The sequence below is a fragment of the Glandiceps talaboti genome, chromosome 11, assembly GCF_964340395.1.
Source record: "Glandiceps talaboti chromosome 11, keGlaTala1.1, whole genome shotgun sequence".
Taxonomy (NCBI): Eukaryota; Metazoa; Hemichordata; class Enteropneusta; family Spengelidae; genus Glandiceps; species Glandiceps talaboti.
The window spans coordinates 1693978-1709617 of record NC_135559.1 but is presented as its reverse complement, the minus strand read 5'-3'; the positions used below and the strand labels follow the sequence as shown (position 1 = coordinate 1709617).

At 35.3% G+C, this 15640-nt stretch overlaps 1 protein-coding gene across 1 annotated transcript in view; it reads left to right on the top strand.

Moving 5' to 3' along the window:
• Positions 1-15640, top strand: part of LOC144442581 (dynein axonemal heavy chain 2-like) — a 66245-nt gene that overhangs the window by 40408 nt on the left and 10197 nt on the right. The window contains exons 52-66 of the mRNA XM_078131962.1: positions 2045-2184; positions 2763-2973; positions 3559-3675; positions 4374-4515; positions 5102-5388; positions 6033-6197; positions 6784-6909; positions 7485-7633; positions 8342-8559; positions 9095-9377; positions 9848-10192; positions 10936-11062; positions 11365-11450; positions 14314-14414; positions 15424-15538. Coding sequence (XP_077988088.1) covers positions 2045-2184; positions 2763-2973; positions 3559-3675; positions 4374-4515; positions 5102-5388; positions 6033-6197; positions 6784-6909; positions 7485-7633; positions 8342-8559; positions 9095-9377; positions 9848-10192; positions 10936-11062; positions 11365-11450; positions 14314-14414; positions 15424-15538 — 2612 coding nt within the window. The remainder of the gene's footprint in view (positions 1-2044; positions 2185-2762; positions 2974-3558; positions 3676-4373; positions 4516-5101; positions 5389-6032; positions 6198-6783; positions 6910-7484; positions 7634-8341; positions 8560-9094; positions 9378-9847; positions 10193-10935; positions 11063-11364; positions 11451-14313; positions 14415-15423; positions 15539-15640) is intronic.

The following is a 15640-nucleotide window of genomic DNA, read 5'->3' as shown; positions in this document are numbered from 1 at the left end:
TGTAAGCACATAATCACAAAGCCATGGGATGTCACCAGGTGCGTTACAAGGAATCTGACATGTCAGATTTTCTGCAATTTGTCACAAGTTGCTCCTCGCATTGCCCAGTGAATTGCCCTGTGGATGTACAACACTGTCATCATCTACTCAGCCTCATGACATTGTATGCAATCACCAAATTGCTGTGTGTATCTTGGCCTTCAACTTTTCACTAGATAACGGTTTGGTGTGCTTCTCTGTGTGACAGTGCAGTGTACTGTTACAGTAGTGGTGTGAATCTTGTAGTTTGACAATGAGTGCTAATAATACATACATACATACATACCAGATACATACATAGATACATAGATACATATATAGATACATACATACATACATACATACATACATACATACATACATACATACATACATGCATGCATGCATGCATGCATGCATGCATGCATACATACATACATACATGTACATACATACATGTACATACATACAGACAGACAGAGACAGACAGAGTCAGAATATAACAACAGAATTGAAATATAAACCATCCAACTCTCTAGGACCTTTTCACCATTATTGTTGCCAAGTCATCTTTACAATATAACTTACTGTAACAGTTATTATATATTACTTACATCAATCAACAACAAATATTTCTCTTGGATATAATATTTTTACTGATAAGTTTGAACTTTTATTTATATATGTAATGCTATTTTGTATATTAACATACAGATTATTTGTAAATGTAAAACCTCTTACAGTCATCTGTATCATAGTTGATAATACAACCATTCAAAAACCTAGCTAGTCTGGTACTAATGGAAATTCTCTCTAGTCTGGTACATGTACTAGTGTTTGCTTCATTCTGTATACAACAGTCTACCAGTGGCAAACATTTGGAAGTTTATTTGATGTGCAGACTAATTCTGCAGCTAAAATATTATTTGCATACTAAACACATTGTAACACATACCAGCAGTACACTTTGTACATTGACCTGAGCCAAGTCAGGTCAATGCTGTGCATTGTGATACAGTATATTATGGTCATCAGATTTTTCTGTTGACCAGAAAGCTGTTACTACTCTGGTAATCAAGGCTTCAGTGTACTAGGATAGACAAGTGGGTAAAAGTGATTCCTCTGTTGTGTGAGTCTAATCACCCTGTGATCAAGATAGTGAAAACATTAGAAGTCCCAAAAGAGTACATTGCAAGTTTATGGAACTAGCTTTCAGAGCACCACCCTACTGAGACTATAATTAAACCAACATCCATCCATTATCACTGTTTTATCAACATGTTGCGATAAAAGTTTTAGTTTGTCTATCTTAGTAAACTGAAGCTTTGATTACTGAGAGTAAGAACATGTTGGCACACTCAAAGAAATCTACATAAGCCTAGAACTGGTAAACTGTTGTTCAAATAGACTAGAAACAAAATATTTATAGTAAGTTTGAAAAAAAAAATAATCAAGACAGACAATAGTGGTGAAAAGGGTAAGAGTAATATTATACCTTGCATGGAATTATAGCTGACTATTCTACCAGGTGCTTGATGGGATACTTATTGCTTAACTTGGAAGCTATCATTTTTTCTCTGGGACTTTTTGAAAAAACTTGTACTTCACATGTATTTATAGAAAGTCATCCTTTGGTTTCTGAGGGTTGCATGCAGTCTGCAGATCACAACTAACCATCTAAGCATGACTTTTAAAACAAAGAGACATCTGAACGTTTGTACTGCTGTGAAACTACAAGAAATGTATGTGTATGGCTAATGCTAGATATGAAAGAGGTTGACCTTTGACCCTCAAGTTTGAAAACCCAAGAGAGAATCATCATTGAAATTAATTGATGTTATTCTTGGGAAAAGAAAAACCACACAAAAACAAAACTCAGTCCCACTTTACTAGCATGATGAAATAACATTCCTGTCCCAAACCCCATCCCTGCATACAAGACAAAATGAATAGAAGCATGTCCAAATACCTTAAAAAATTAGTTTTGTACTGAAAATAATCTGACTTTTACTCTATTTATTTACAGACAAAGGGAAGCGTTGCCCAAATTTTCTGCACCATTCATCGTTCAGTGGTGGATAGTTCTAGACAAATGTTACTAGAACTGAAACGTCATAACTATGTCACACCAACCAACTATTTAGAATTAGTATCAGGCTACAAACAGTAAGTATACAACATATATCATAATAAGGACTTTTCTTTTGTCATTGAGTAAAAAAATAATGGAAACTACTGAAAGTTACAGCTATTGTGGCTGGAAAAAGGACACTACTGTATTAAAATGTATGAAGTTGTCATAGCATTTCAAATATTTGCACATTGCACGAGCCAAGTTGAACAAAAAATATATACTTTGGTTGTTCTACGTCATGACAGCATGCGTCTATGTGATTGTCACGACAATGTGTATCTATGTCACTGGTTCTGCTGTGTTCAATATATGAGTCAAAACGTTCAAAACTGTCATTACTTTCCCTGATTTGATATTGCTGGTGCTGGTATAATTATGTTATTCTCCAATAATTTTCTTCATTCAGCCGGAAAATATTCATAACCTAAGGGTTGTCACTACACATCTAGTGACATGTAGTGACAAAGACCCTTTAATAGGTCACTTGTATTTTCCTTGCCTGAAGGAAGGAAAATAATATCTAATTATTCAACAAGTCACTGACTATATGTGTTTTTTGGATGTAATACAAGTCAAAAAATGTAATATGATTTGCATTATTTGAACACAGATTGTTAGCAGAGAAGAGGAAAGAACTTGGTGATGCATGTAATAAACTAAAGAATGGTCTACAGAAAATTGATGAGACTCGATCCAAAGTAGAAGTCATGTCAGTGGAGCTAGAAGAGGCCAAGAAAAAGGTGGCAGAATTTCAGAAACAGTGTGAAGAGTATCTAGTTGTCATAGTCCAACAAAAACGAGAAGCAGATGAGCAGCAAAAGGTATTTTATCACATATAAAGTTTTAAAATGGCTATGTTTATCCCATAGCCTAAATGGATGTTAGTAGTGTTTGGCATGTTAGCATTCAACCTTATTAATCCTGTAAGTATACACAGACTGGTGTGTTCAGACTTTCAGCCAGACTGGTGTGTTTAGATTTTTGGCCAGACTTTCGGCCAGACTGGTGTGTTTAGATTTTTGGCCAGACTTTCAGCCAGACTGGTGTGTTTAGATTTTTGGCCAGACTTTCGACCAGACTGGTGTGTTTAGATTTTCGGCCAGACTGGTGTGTTTAGACATTTGGCCAGACTGGTGTGTGTAGACATTTGGCCAGACTGGTGTGTTTAGACATTTGGCCAGACTGGTGTGTTTAGACATTTGGCCAGACTGGTGTGTTTAGACATTTGGCCAGACTGGTGTGTTTAGACTTTTGGCCAGACTGGTGTGTTTAGACTTTCAGCCAGACTGGTGTTTTTTGACTTTCAGCCATAATATATTCAAACACTTAGTAAGATACACAAAGTATACATACCCATATTAGAATTTTTCCCCCAGAACACTTATGTTGTATAATTTGATCAACAGTCTGTACAAGCTCGCAGTGAAAAGATAGGAGAGGAAGAAGAGCGTTGTAAAGCAATGGCTGAAGCTGCACAGCAAGACTTGGCTGAGGCTATGCCAGCTTTAGAAGAGGCTGTCAAGGTGAATATAACACAGACTGTCTTGTTAGTGTTTCAGACAGGACAATCCAGAATGCTCGCTTGTTGGTTGTGGTGGGGGTGATGGTGATAGTGATGGTGGTGAGGGGAGGGGAGAGGAGGGGAGGGGGAGTCATAGTCTAGTGCTATCTGTACATCGATCTCAAGATTTGATACCACATGTTGTATCTAGACTAGACTAGTTGGGTTGGGTTGGGTTGGAGGTGGGATGGGGTGGGGTGGGGTGGGGTGTGGGTTGTTGAAGCTTATATGGGAAAAAGAAGAATCATGACCAAGGTTTTGAATTTTGAAAGACACGTGTATACCTGTATTTGACAATCTAACCAGAAGAAAATCATTGTAACAACTATCATCATATATTCCTTATCCTAGAAATGTCTATCCAGTTTGTAATATGGATAGTACAGTCTCAAAGTGGGGATTTTGGTTTAATAGTTAGTTACACACTTCAGTTTGGGGAGGTTACCATTAAACCCTCAGATGTGAAAGCCAACACTGGGGAAGTGGTATATGTTATCTCTAAAAAAAAAACATATGTCATTCTGTCCAAAAATATATATCTGGACAGTGATCCTTAGGCATCTCACATTGTGATGTAGATTCCTATGAACTAAGTATGATATCCAAGTAGATAGTTTAATTTGCATATTTTAATATTCTTTTTTTTTTTGCATTGTTTAGGCATTGGAAGCTCTGAACAAGAAAGATGTTGGTGAAATCAAGTCATACGCTAAACCACCTCCACTGGTAGAGAAAGTCTTAGAAGCTGTTATGATACTGAAAGGAGGAGAACCAACATGGGCTGAAGCTAAGAGACAACTCGGTAAGAATTACAGTACAATAATAAACTATGTGAATCAAATATTTACAATGAAAAGGGGATAGATGTGTTGCTGGTTTTTTTTTTTTATATATACACAGTTGATGCAAAACATTTTACAGTGGTTGAGAGCAGAATCAAGAATCAAAACCATTTTTTGCAGCTCATTACCACTCATTTCATGTTTAGTATTCACTGGTTCTGTTTAATACAACCACGCAGAAACCAGTAAGAAACTACAAATGCTATACTTTTAGTTTAAGATAGAAAGATTGAATGTATACAGTTTCTTGCAACATTTTGTGTAGTTGAAATGAACTAATATATGACCATACAGACTTCAAAACACTGGTACCTGCATGTCTGTGTCTAGTTGCAGCACATAATGGCCAGTTTACTAGTATGTCATTTTGACAAATGTAGAAAGAAATTATGATCTTGGAAAGAAATTTAGAAAAAAACATCAAAAACCTGTCGATTATTTATACATGTACAGTGAGAGATAATCATATACAGGTACCTGGGAGTAAGAATACAAAATATAATTTATATACAAACTTATATTATCATGTGTTGTATTGTTGTCTAGGAAATCCTAACTTTATCAAGGATTTGATTGAGTTTGACAAAGATGGTATGTCAGATCGTGTACTCAGTAAAATCGGCAAGTATTGCAGTCAGCCAGACTTTCTACCAGACATTGTGGGACGCGTATCCCTTGCTGCCAAGTCATTGTGTATGTGGGTCAGAGCTATGGAAGTCTATGGACGTATCTACAGAGTTGTTGAACCTAAGAAACTGAGATTGAACAATGCTTTGGCTACCTTAGCAGAGAAACAAGCTAGTCTAGCTGATGCCAAGGCTAAGCTGGAAGAGGTAGGTGTAGGATTGCATACTAGATGTGCTATGCTCGGCTGTGTTGAGTTTCCAGTCAATACAGACTACTATTGAATATGTAATATTTTGGTTATAGGAAACATAAAAAATGTCATAGTTTTGTCACTAGGAGTGCTTCACAAGCCATTGTCCATCTGGAAGTGAGGGCCAGAATTGTAGCATAAAGACAGCCGACCTGAAGTCACCATTCATTTTCAGCCATGCTCCCACTGTACTGTTTTATTAGTGACTACCAGTACTCAAAGCAGGCCTTAACCACTACCTATAATTGTCTATTACGAACTCACAAGGTTCTTCACGCTCATTTCACTGCTTCATGTATTGCTCTATGATCAGTGGACATGATTAGAGTTTTGGCCCTCACTTTGCCAAATCTGGGGCACCCTCTTGCCATGCTTACAGCAGTGTAACTGTGAAATGACTGCTACATCAGTACTGGAATATGGCGTATTATCGATAGAGATGATAACGTTTATCAAGGTAGTCAAGTCAAATAACAGATAACACCTTATCAATAATACAATTAACTGGATATGAGATCTACTAGTACTAGCCAAATACTTCCCGTCATTAGTATTTACAACTCTTCAAATAATCTTCTGTCTGCTGTTGACTGTCCGCAGGTGAACAGAAAGATGGAAGAATTGAAGAGACAGTATGATGAGAAATTAGCTGAGAAGGAGGAGTTGAGAAAGAAAGCTGAAGAAATGGAAATCAAACTGGACCGTGCTGGTAAACTAGTATCCGGGTTAGCTGGTGAAAAGGAGAGATGGGAAGCTAGTGTTGCTGTAAGTATTGTATTGTACTGTACTGTACTGTACTATACTACGATGTATTCTGTTGTTTCATTACTTTTGTAATTGTTATCTAGTGTGAGTCATTGCATTTCATTGATTCAATAAGTCATTGAGTCACTTTCTTGTTGTTTTATCAGTAATGGATAAGGCTGATTTTTTAGGTGGAGGCGTAATACTGTAGAATGTTCACAATCCCAAATAAATTTAGGAAGAAAGTTTGTCAGATTGTGTCCTGAATATGTGGAAACACTTACACTGGACTGTGTACTTATATAGTCCAGTCAGTTGAACTGGCAAATGCTGATAAGATGTTTCACCTATGCTTATATGAGTACATATGATATAGAAACTTATTGTCAGATGGATTTGATTATTGTACTTGAGAATACATATAAATCTACTCAAATTTAGCAATGAAATTTGGTCATAATATGATGTCCTATTCTCAATTCAATGCAGTGGGATTTTACCATCATGATAATTTGAACAATTCACATAAAAATTCACTTACTAGAATTTTGCTGTCGTTCATTTCAAATGTGACTGGTAAATATGTTTGTTTGTTTTTTTTGTTCAGGATTTGGAAGAACAGATGGGATTCCTGGTTGGTGATTGTTTGATTGGTGCAGCTTTCCTATCATATATGGGTCCATTCCTATCCAACTACAGAGATAATATGGTGAAAAACATCTGGTTGAAAGAAGTAAGTTCAGTTATTTTTTAAAGTTTTCATAACCACAGGTTTATTTCTTGGATTTGAAAACATGACAGATTCAGACATATGTTCAATACATTTGTCACAAAATAGTCAGCTGAATACTGCCTATCAATATCACCACTATTAGATTGTAAAATATCATTGTAACTTAGTTATCCATTTGTCACAAAATAGTCAGCTGAATACTGCCTATCAATATCACAAGTATGTACTAGATTGTAAAATATCATTGTAACTTAGTTATCCAAATGTGTTCTTTTAAGACACACAAGTTGAAATTGTAGTACACATTCAGATGTAGTACACCCCTGACGATGCTGACACATTCAGATGTAGTACACCCCTGACGATGCTGACGAGATGTCTGCAAAAATTTGTGATTTGCTTCCAAGAATTTTATTGACTCTCTGAGTACAAATTTCATTACTAAGTTGAAATTTGCTGTTTCTTGGATGTTACTTCATTGATACATGTCCTCCATGTACATTCCATTAAACCTCAATACTATCTTTCATTGTACCTTTATTAAAATATACCATTTTTTGTCTGATCTGCAATAGGTTCGTAACCTAAAGATCCCTTGCAATCCAGAGTTTGCCTTTTCTACTTTCCTGTCCAAACCAACTGTTGTACGTGACTGGAACATCCAGGGACTGCCTACAGATTCCTTCTCAACTGAAAATGGTGTCATTGTAACCAGGGGTAACAGGTGTGTATTGTCTTAAATTGAAACAATCATTGAGATATTTTTTATCAATTTTCTGCCTATTAGTCTATTGTCACCTTCAAGGTCAAGTGTACCCCTGGTAAAAAAGACTACATTATTTTTCATGGTGAATTTTTTAACTACATCCCACTATATAAGAAATAACTTTTTTGATCTGTAAATGTTAGAAATCAACATTGCAAAATATTAATCAAGAGTGAAATAATGATAACCATTAACTATATATACTTTATTGCAATCAACATAAAAAGTCATAGCAAATAATGGTACAGTGGACTCCAAACACAAACCGAGCGTTTGCTTTCCTTATTGTTTTTGAAGTAGGATATAGTTGGATTAACTTGGCGTCCAACAGTGATGTTGATTTGTGTTCACAGTGAGATAAAATGTATCATTTATATCCTTGTATGCTATCAATGTCTCTATTTTGTTGTGTAATATGTACCAAAACAACACTGTGTGAGATGTAAAAAACATGTTGCCTGATTGAAACTCTACTGGTCACTGGTTTGGCAGTATTTGTTGCCACCAATATCTATTAATTATGTCGCTAGTCAGGTACATGGAAGTAAAGTATTTGAGGGGTCTGTGGCTTCTATGAAGACTTGTTTCTATGTAAGATGTAGTTAAATTACTATAATACCATAGTTACCCATCCAAGATTTTGACATCTGTATCTCTGCTTTTTAGATGGCCATTAATGGTAGATCCTCAGGGGCAAGCTATCAAGTGGATTAAAAACATGGAATCTAAGAGAGGATTAAAGATTATTGATTTACAACAGCATGATTATCTACGTACATTGGAAGGTGCTATCCAGTATGGTTTGCCAGTGTTACTACAAAATGTACATGAAGAACTTGACCCATCTCTATCACCAGTATTAAATAAATCCATCATTAAACGAGGTAAGATGTCAGTCTGAGTATACATAACACAACATATATCTTGAGCTTTGATTTCACCCAAGAAATAATGATATATAGAATGACTAAGAATGTCTCTTTTCTGGAGAGGGAACTAGGTTGTTATATTCAGGGGAATCAACAATGCAGTATAGTACTTGGGGTAGTTTACACATAGTTGTTTTTAGGACCATTATTAATCTATTTTCAGTGTTGCTTAGTGACACAGTTTTTAGCACAACTGAACTATAAGGTTCAGTCATGCTAAAGGCATGTTATTTGTCTGTCTGTCTGTCTGTCTGTCTGTCTGTCTGTCTGTCTGTCTGTCTGTCTGTCTGTCTGTCTGTCTGTCTCTGTCTCTCTGTCTCTCTCGCTGTCTGTCTGTCTGGCTATGTATAAACAGATGGATGGACATCTCTCCGTCCGTCTGTCCATCTGTGTTCATTGACTTTACATATGGTTAAAACACTTTCCAAAAATGAACCCATAAACTGTTCAATTGTGCTACAATGTCATTTATGCTATTTTTAACTACCAGGTAATTCATATGTATTGAGACTTGGTGACAAGGAGATTGACTATAACCAGGAGTTCAAGTTCTACATCACCACCAAACTGAGTAACCCACACTATACTCCAGAGATATCTACCAAGACAACCATTGTTAACTTTGCTGTCAAGGAACAAGGTCTAGAGGCTCAGTTACTAGGTATTGTGGTCAGGAAAGAAAGACCAGAACTAGAGGAACAGAAAGATAGTCTGGTAATGAACATTGCTGCTGGCAAGAAGAAGATTGTTGAGTTAGAAGATGAAATTCTGAGGTAACAACAGTTGTTTTTTGTTGAAAAATTTAAAGTTTAAAGTGCCTCCTATAAAAGTGTCCTTTATAGCAAAGCCTTACATCATAGTGAACATGCAATTACATTTCCAGCATGCTATTTATCAATGTAATGAGTGCACATATTGCCATGTAACAAACCATCCCGGAGGTGGGGGTGAGGAATGGTGGGTGGTAGGGTGGATGATTACTCCCTAGAAATGTAAAATGCTCAAATGGGTCACTTTTCACATTGGTCGACTTTCCATCTGAAAATGCCCTAATGTGGTGTCCCCCTATCCCTTACACTGTATTTATGTAGTGACTCTTAAGAAAATCAAGCATTATCATGTTCAAAAAAAAAAATTGTGTTGTATCAGAGGGGATGAGGTCTGAAAGATTAGTAGTGAAATGTCATTTGGTTCTTTATATACAGTAGTTATAGTTCTGTTATTTTCCTTCATTTCTCAACAGATTGTTGAATGAAGCACAAGGTTCTCTGCTAGATGATGAACAACTTGTCAACACTTTGCAATCTTCTAAGAAAACATCAGAAGAAGTGACAGAACAACTTGTAGTTAGTGAACAAACTGAACAGAAGATTGATGCTGCCCGTGAAGGCTACAGATCATGTGCTCAACGTGCTTCTATTCTATTCTTTGTATTGAATGACATGGGACGTATTGATCCTATGTATCAGTTCTCACTGGATGCATACATTGATCTATTCAATATGTCTATTGATAAGTCACAGAGAAGTCCTACTTTGGAGACACGTATCACAAACTTGAATGAATACCATACATATGCAGTGTATAGGTAAGTATTATTGTAGCACATTAACTTTTGACTTAACTTTGACAGACATACGGTACACTAAATCATAACTGTTGCATGTAGTAGATTTACATAAATGGATGATAGCAGAGTCTTAGTTATATGGATTTATATAACACACCGTTTCCATATGCTACCCTTCAGTGATTGGCTTAGATCGTATCATGTGGTATGGACTAGTGACCCATCATGACCTCAATTTACATACAATGGACACTGTTTGTATTCTATTTTCCCTAGGGAACTATTCATGTAGCACAGGAGTCTTTTCACTGCTTTGCTGTGACTGTGTAAAGAATATGTACAAAATGTACTTGAGAATGTGATGTGTTATAAAACACTTATTTTCTAGCCTTCTTTGGCCATTAGTAGATGCCACACATGTATTACCCTTCATGCTGTTATGTAGCAACTATTGCATAACAGCTTGAAGGGTGATAAACATCTACTAGTGCATTAATAGCCAGGCAAGAAGGGTTTTATAAGCACCTATAGTAATCAGGATAATGGAAGTCCCTGAAAATGTACATTGGAACTGGAAGTCTACACATATGTAACTATGAATTTATTGCTGTATGAGTCTACCCACAGACTTAACTATTCTACTATAAGTGTTATCATATCAACATCCATTGATAGAGTAATGTCAACATGTTATTGATGTTTTGTTGTTATTTTAAAATTGCAGGAAAGTCAAAATAAAATGTGTATATTTCTATTGTTAGATACACCTGTCGTGGATTGTTTGAGAAACATAAACTACTCTTCTCCTTCCAAATGTGTGCCAAGATATTAGAAGCTGCTGGTAAACTCAACATGGATGAATATAATTTCTTCTTGAGAGGTGGAATTGTAAGTACTGACATTGCATTGTATTGTCTCTTACATTTATCCACTGGTGATTCATTACTGTTCAGAGTGTATGATAGTATTATGAGTATATCATTATATCTAACAAAACAATTTTAAAAAATGTGACGGTTGGAACTTCAGCTTTAAGTATAAAGTAACAAACAAACAAACAAACAAACAAACAAACAAACCATCCTATGACATAATTAGGAGAGATTTGAGATAAAAATTATCACTTTGATCTGTACACTCCACTCTGTTCCCAAAAAAATAAGTAAATGGATTTGTTTTGCTCTGTGTAGGTATTGGATAAAGAGGAGCAAATGGATAATCCATGTCCAGGCTGGTTAGTTGACAGTGCTTGGGATAATATCACAGAATTAGACAAGTAAGTTGATATCTACATAACTGTGTGAATTTTAGTGTGTATTGCATGGAGTTCAAAGGAATGAAAGTATGACCAAGGCAAACATTATTGTGTGTGCAAGTCATGTTTTTCACATAAAAAAGATTTGAAATGCCACCTTTCAAGACAACCATGAAGGTAGTACCATGTTGAGTACAGATATAATGGAGCTACAGAATTGCTTACTTTTTGCCATGCATGAGTCACCAAGTAGAATTTCTTGTTTTTTGCATTGGTTGTGAAGCATGTATATTGATGGGGATTTTTATGCAAGCATGTAATGTCACAATTAAGCTTTAATACCTAGGACCACATCATTCACCACCTGGGTTCATTAAAGTGATCACCTTATAACTTGTAATGCATGAGGGCAAATTTCCACTGGGATTGTATCATCATATATCGATATACCTCTGTATGTACATGTATGTCATCACAATTTTTTCATAATGATTTTTTTTCCATAATTTTCCTCTCTATATCATCCAACCATTAGTAAGTAAGTATAAAAGAAACCACCACCCAACCATCTCTCCTTAATATAGCACTTAGTTTTTCTTGCAGTTTTTGCATTGCTTTGCTGTTCAGAATGGTTGTTATGAATGACTAACATGAGTTGCTGTTTACTTATGCTGTCAGTGTGTGGCAACGTAATTGTAAGATCTTGCTAAAAACATATCTTAATAAACAGCGCCCTCTGTCATCACAAATTTGTAGTAATGGATCAACCAAATTAAATGTCTTACACCATATATAGAGCTATGTTTGCACTACATTGATTGACAAGATGTAGCCATTCAAATAAACAATGCGCAAAATAGTATTCAATGATCAAGCTTTCAATATGTTTCATCACAGCTAGACTGCCACTAGAGGGCACTGTTTCAATCACAAGACTTGGTACAATACCACATGTAACTAGAGGGTACACTTGCATTACAGCAGCATATCAGTAGAGACAGCTGCTGTTTTCATCTAAGCTGTCAGGATATTGAATTGTTCTATCTGAACTATATGTATACACAAAAGCTGACTGTGTACTGCATCACTTTGTAATAGTATCTGTTGAGTTTGATGTTGCCACAGGCTGTTTAGATTCTTGTCATGTTTCAAGGCATGCTATGCCATGAGTGCAGTTCCACTAACAATTTGAATGTTAGATTACATTGATTACAGTACTAACATACCGTTTATTTCTTAGTTAACAATAGTTTTGTTGATTTATCCACCCCTATTCAAGCCTGTAGTTTGGTACACTCTTATTGTGTTTTCAGGGTAGATTAATCCATTCTATAGGCAATAGGGGTTGGAGTTTACCAGACATGTAACAGGGCATGAATGGTACAATATTGTATTCTAGTATTTGATGTACATGACAACACTTTGGCTGCTACTAAGTCTACGACAAACACTTTCTCAGGAATTAGGAATTGTATCCATGCCTAGAGACATTCAAAACATAATAATGAAGAATTTGAAATGAATAGTCTGAATGATGAATACTTTATTTTAAGGAAATTGACTTTACCTTTCCAGTATTTATATAAAAGATATCTTGCTTTATGCAAGAAATGTCATTTTAAATTATTTCTTGTTTGGATGTTTTAGTAGGAATGAAAAATCAGTGATGATGACAAAAAGAAATTGAAATAGAAACATGTAGCACTAAAGTCCATGTACATTGTATCCTTTGTACATATGTATACAATAAAATATATCCAAAACTGTTTTACAAATATTTACTGTTATGTTGGATCTCTATTATGAAGTCACTAACATGAGTTATTATATGTAGTGTGTGTAGTATAGCAACTAACATTACATTGACTTTAAACGGGGGAAAGTTATCTTGTGAATTCACTTTGTTGAATAAAAAGTTAGATGTTAAACGAGATCAAATATGTTGGTTTCATTCACTTTCAGTGATCAGTACTGAGTTGGTATTGATCAGAGCATTGAAGTATTGTCTACACCATGATCAGAGCGTAGACACAAGAGATGTACAGTCCTTGTTAACTTGTATATTGTTGTGACTGTATTGTTATGCGTACAATTGTACATTTAATTATAACAACATCCTACACCATTGACTATGCATATGCCAAGCATGGCTCTTATGTCACTTCCGTTCAAGTTCAGAATGATAAGTGAGAGTGGATGAATGAAATCAATGCATTTTATCTCATTTAACATCCAAGTGTTTATTAAACATAGTGAATTCATAAAGTATCCTCTCCTTTAGATTTGCATTCTTTTAGTTTTTAGAAAACAGCACAATATTTACTGAAGAATCATAAAATAAACTTTGCATTATGTTAGCTTAGTCTGTAAGATATGACATTCATGCCATGCTATCAGTCAGCACTCATCAGTGGTTTAAGAAGTATGATAGGGCTGAACAACATGACATAACTTACAGTCTGTATGTTAGCTTTGAATTTTTCTGTAATAAAACTCATAGAATGAACTTCGCATATCATTAAGCTGATAAAATGTAAATTATAAAGATTAATTAATATAGAATTACTCAGTTATTAATCAAACCTTTCATTTCAAATCAACTAAATGTTATATTATTATGGTTATCATTTCTGTAAAATATTGCCTAAGTTAGAAATTGTATTCCTTTTTTTATTATTATGTGCAAACTAAATGATAGTTTTTTCTATGATAATCAAAATCATGTTTAATTTCAAAATATGTAGCAGAAACTGTACATTTTGTTCTGTTCTGTGCTGTTTTATTAATTTTAATATAAGTTTCTGTTTATAGCATTTGTATCTAGTATATAACTCAGCAAGATTTGATGATTGTATTAATTATTTACAATATGTGTTACCTTTAGATTGGCTAATTTCCATGGATTAGCAGCTTCCTTTGAACAGTATCCACGTGATTGGAATATCTGGTACACAAGTGCAGAGCCAGAGTCAGCTCCCTTGCCAGGTAAGAACTACTGTAACAGTATTTAAGGTATATACCTTCAGAGTTGGCTCCTTTACCAGGTAAAAACTGCAGTATTTGAGGTATATTTCAGACCTGTAGAGTTGGCTCCTTTTCCAGGTAAACACTACAGTATTTGAGGTATATTTCAGACCTGTAGAGTTGGCTCCTTTACCAGGTAAAAACTGCAGTATTTGAGGTATATTTCAGACTTGCAAAGGCTGCTCCTTACCAGGTCAAAAGTACAGAAACAGTGTTTGAGGTATATTTCAGACCTGCAGAGTCTTCTCCATGCCAGGTACCTATTAAGAGGTATTATATCCTGCAGATTTCTTAGCTATATGTAGATTGGCTACAGTTGTAGCATCTTACAGTTGTACAACCCCCTTCTCAAGTTACCATTCATTGGCTCTGTTTGATAGTATAACAACCACACAAAAACCACAATTAATTTGAGCCTGCATATTCTACACTAAGATTGCAAGATTACAATTTCTTGCTACATTTTGTCTATTGTGAAATAACCATATAAACGTACTGCAACTAGATGGAGATACGCAGACGCCAATGTTTTGATGTATATGTATGATGTCTGCATGCTGGCACGTTAGTTCATTTCATGTAGACAAAATGTGGCAAGAAACTATTCATTCTTGCTCCCTATCATAAACTGTAGTATGTGCTGTTTCTTTATTGGTGTCTACGTTGTTATATCAAAAAGAGCCAGTGAATGGTAACTTGAAACAGACTGTAATGTTCTTTCATCAAAAGTCTGTGTGTATAGCACAAATACAAATGCAATAAGATTGACCACATGAACTCACCCTTTCTCAGAAATCATTGAGATGATAAGCAAACTCTTGACATGGGAGTTTTGTCATTACTTTGTGTGACAAAGTCACTTCTTTCACTTATATTATCCTTGACTAAGTGAAGGAAAATATAGGGAAATACTGTATAGTAATATTTCATAATTGTTCTATAATAATGTGATTGTTATGTTGTCTTGTAGGTGAATGGGACAATGCCACTAATGAGTTACAGAGGATGTTAATTGTCAGATCCATCAGACCAGATAGAGTCTCATTCTGTGTCACTTCATTCATTGTCAACAATCTGGGATCTAAGTAAGTTGTGTACAATCTTACTCTGTTGTAATGCATTGCAGTCCAAATTTTCAGCCCCCCAAAATCTATCAACCGTGTATATTTCCAGAATTATCAACCCTG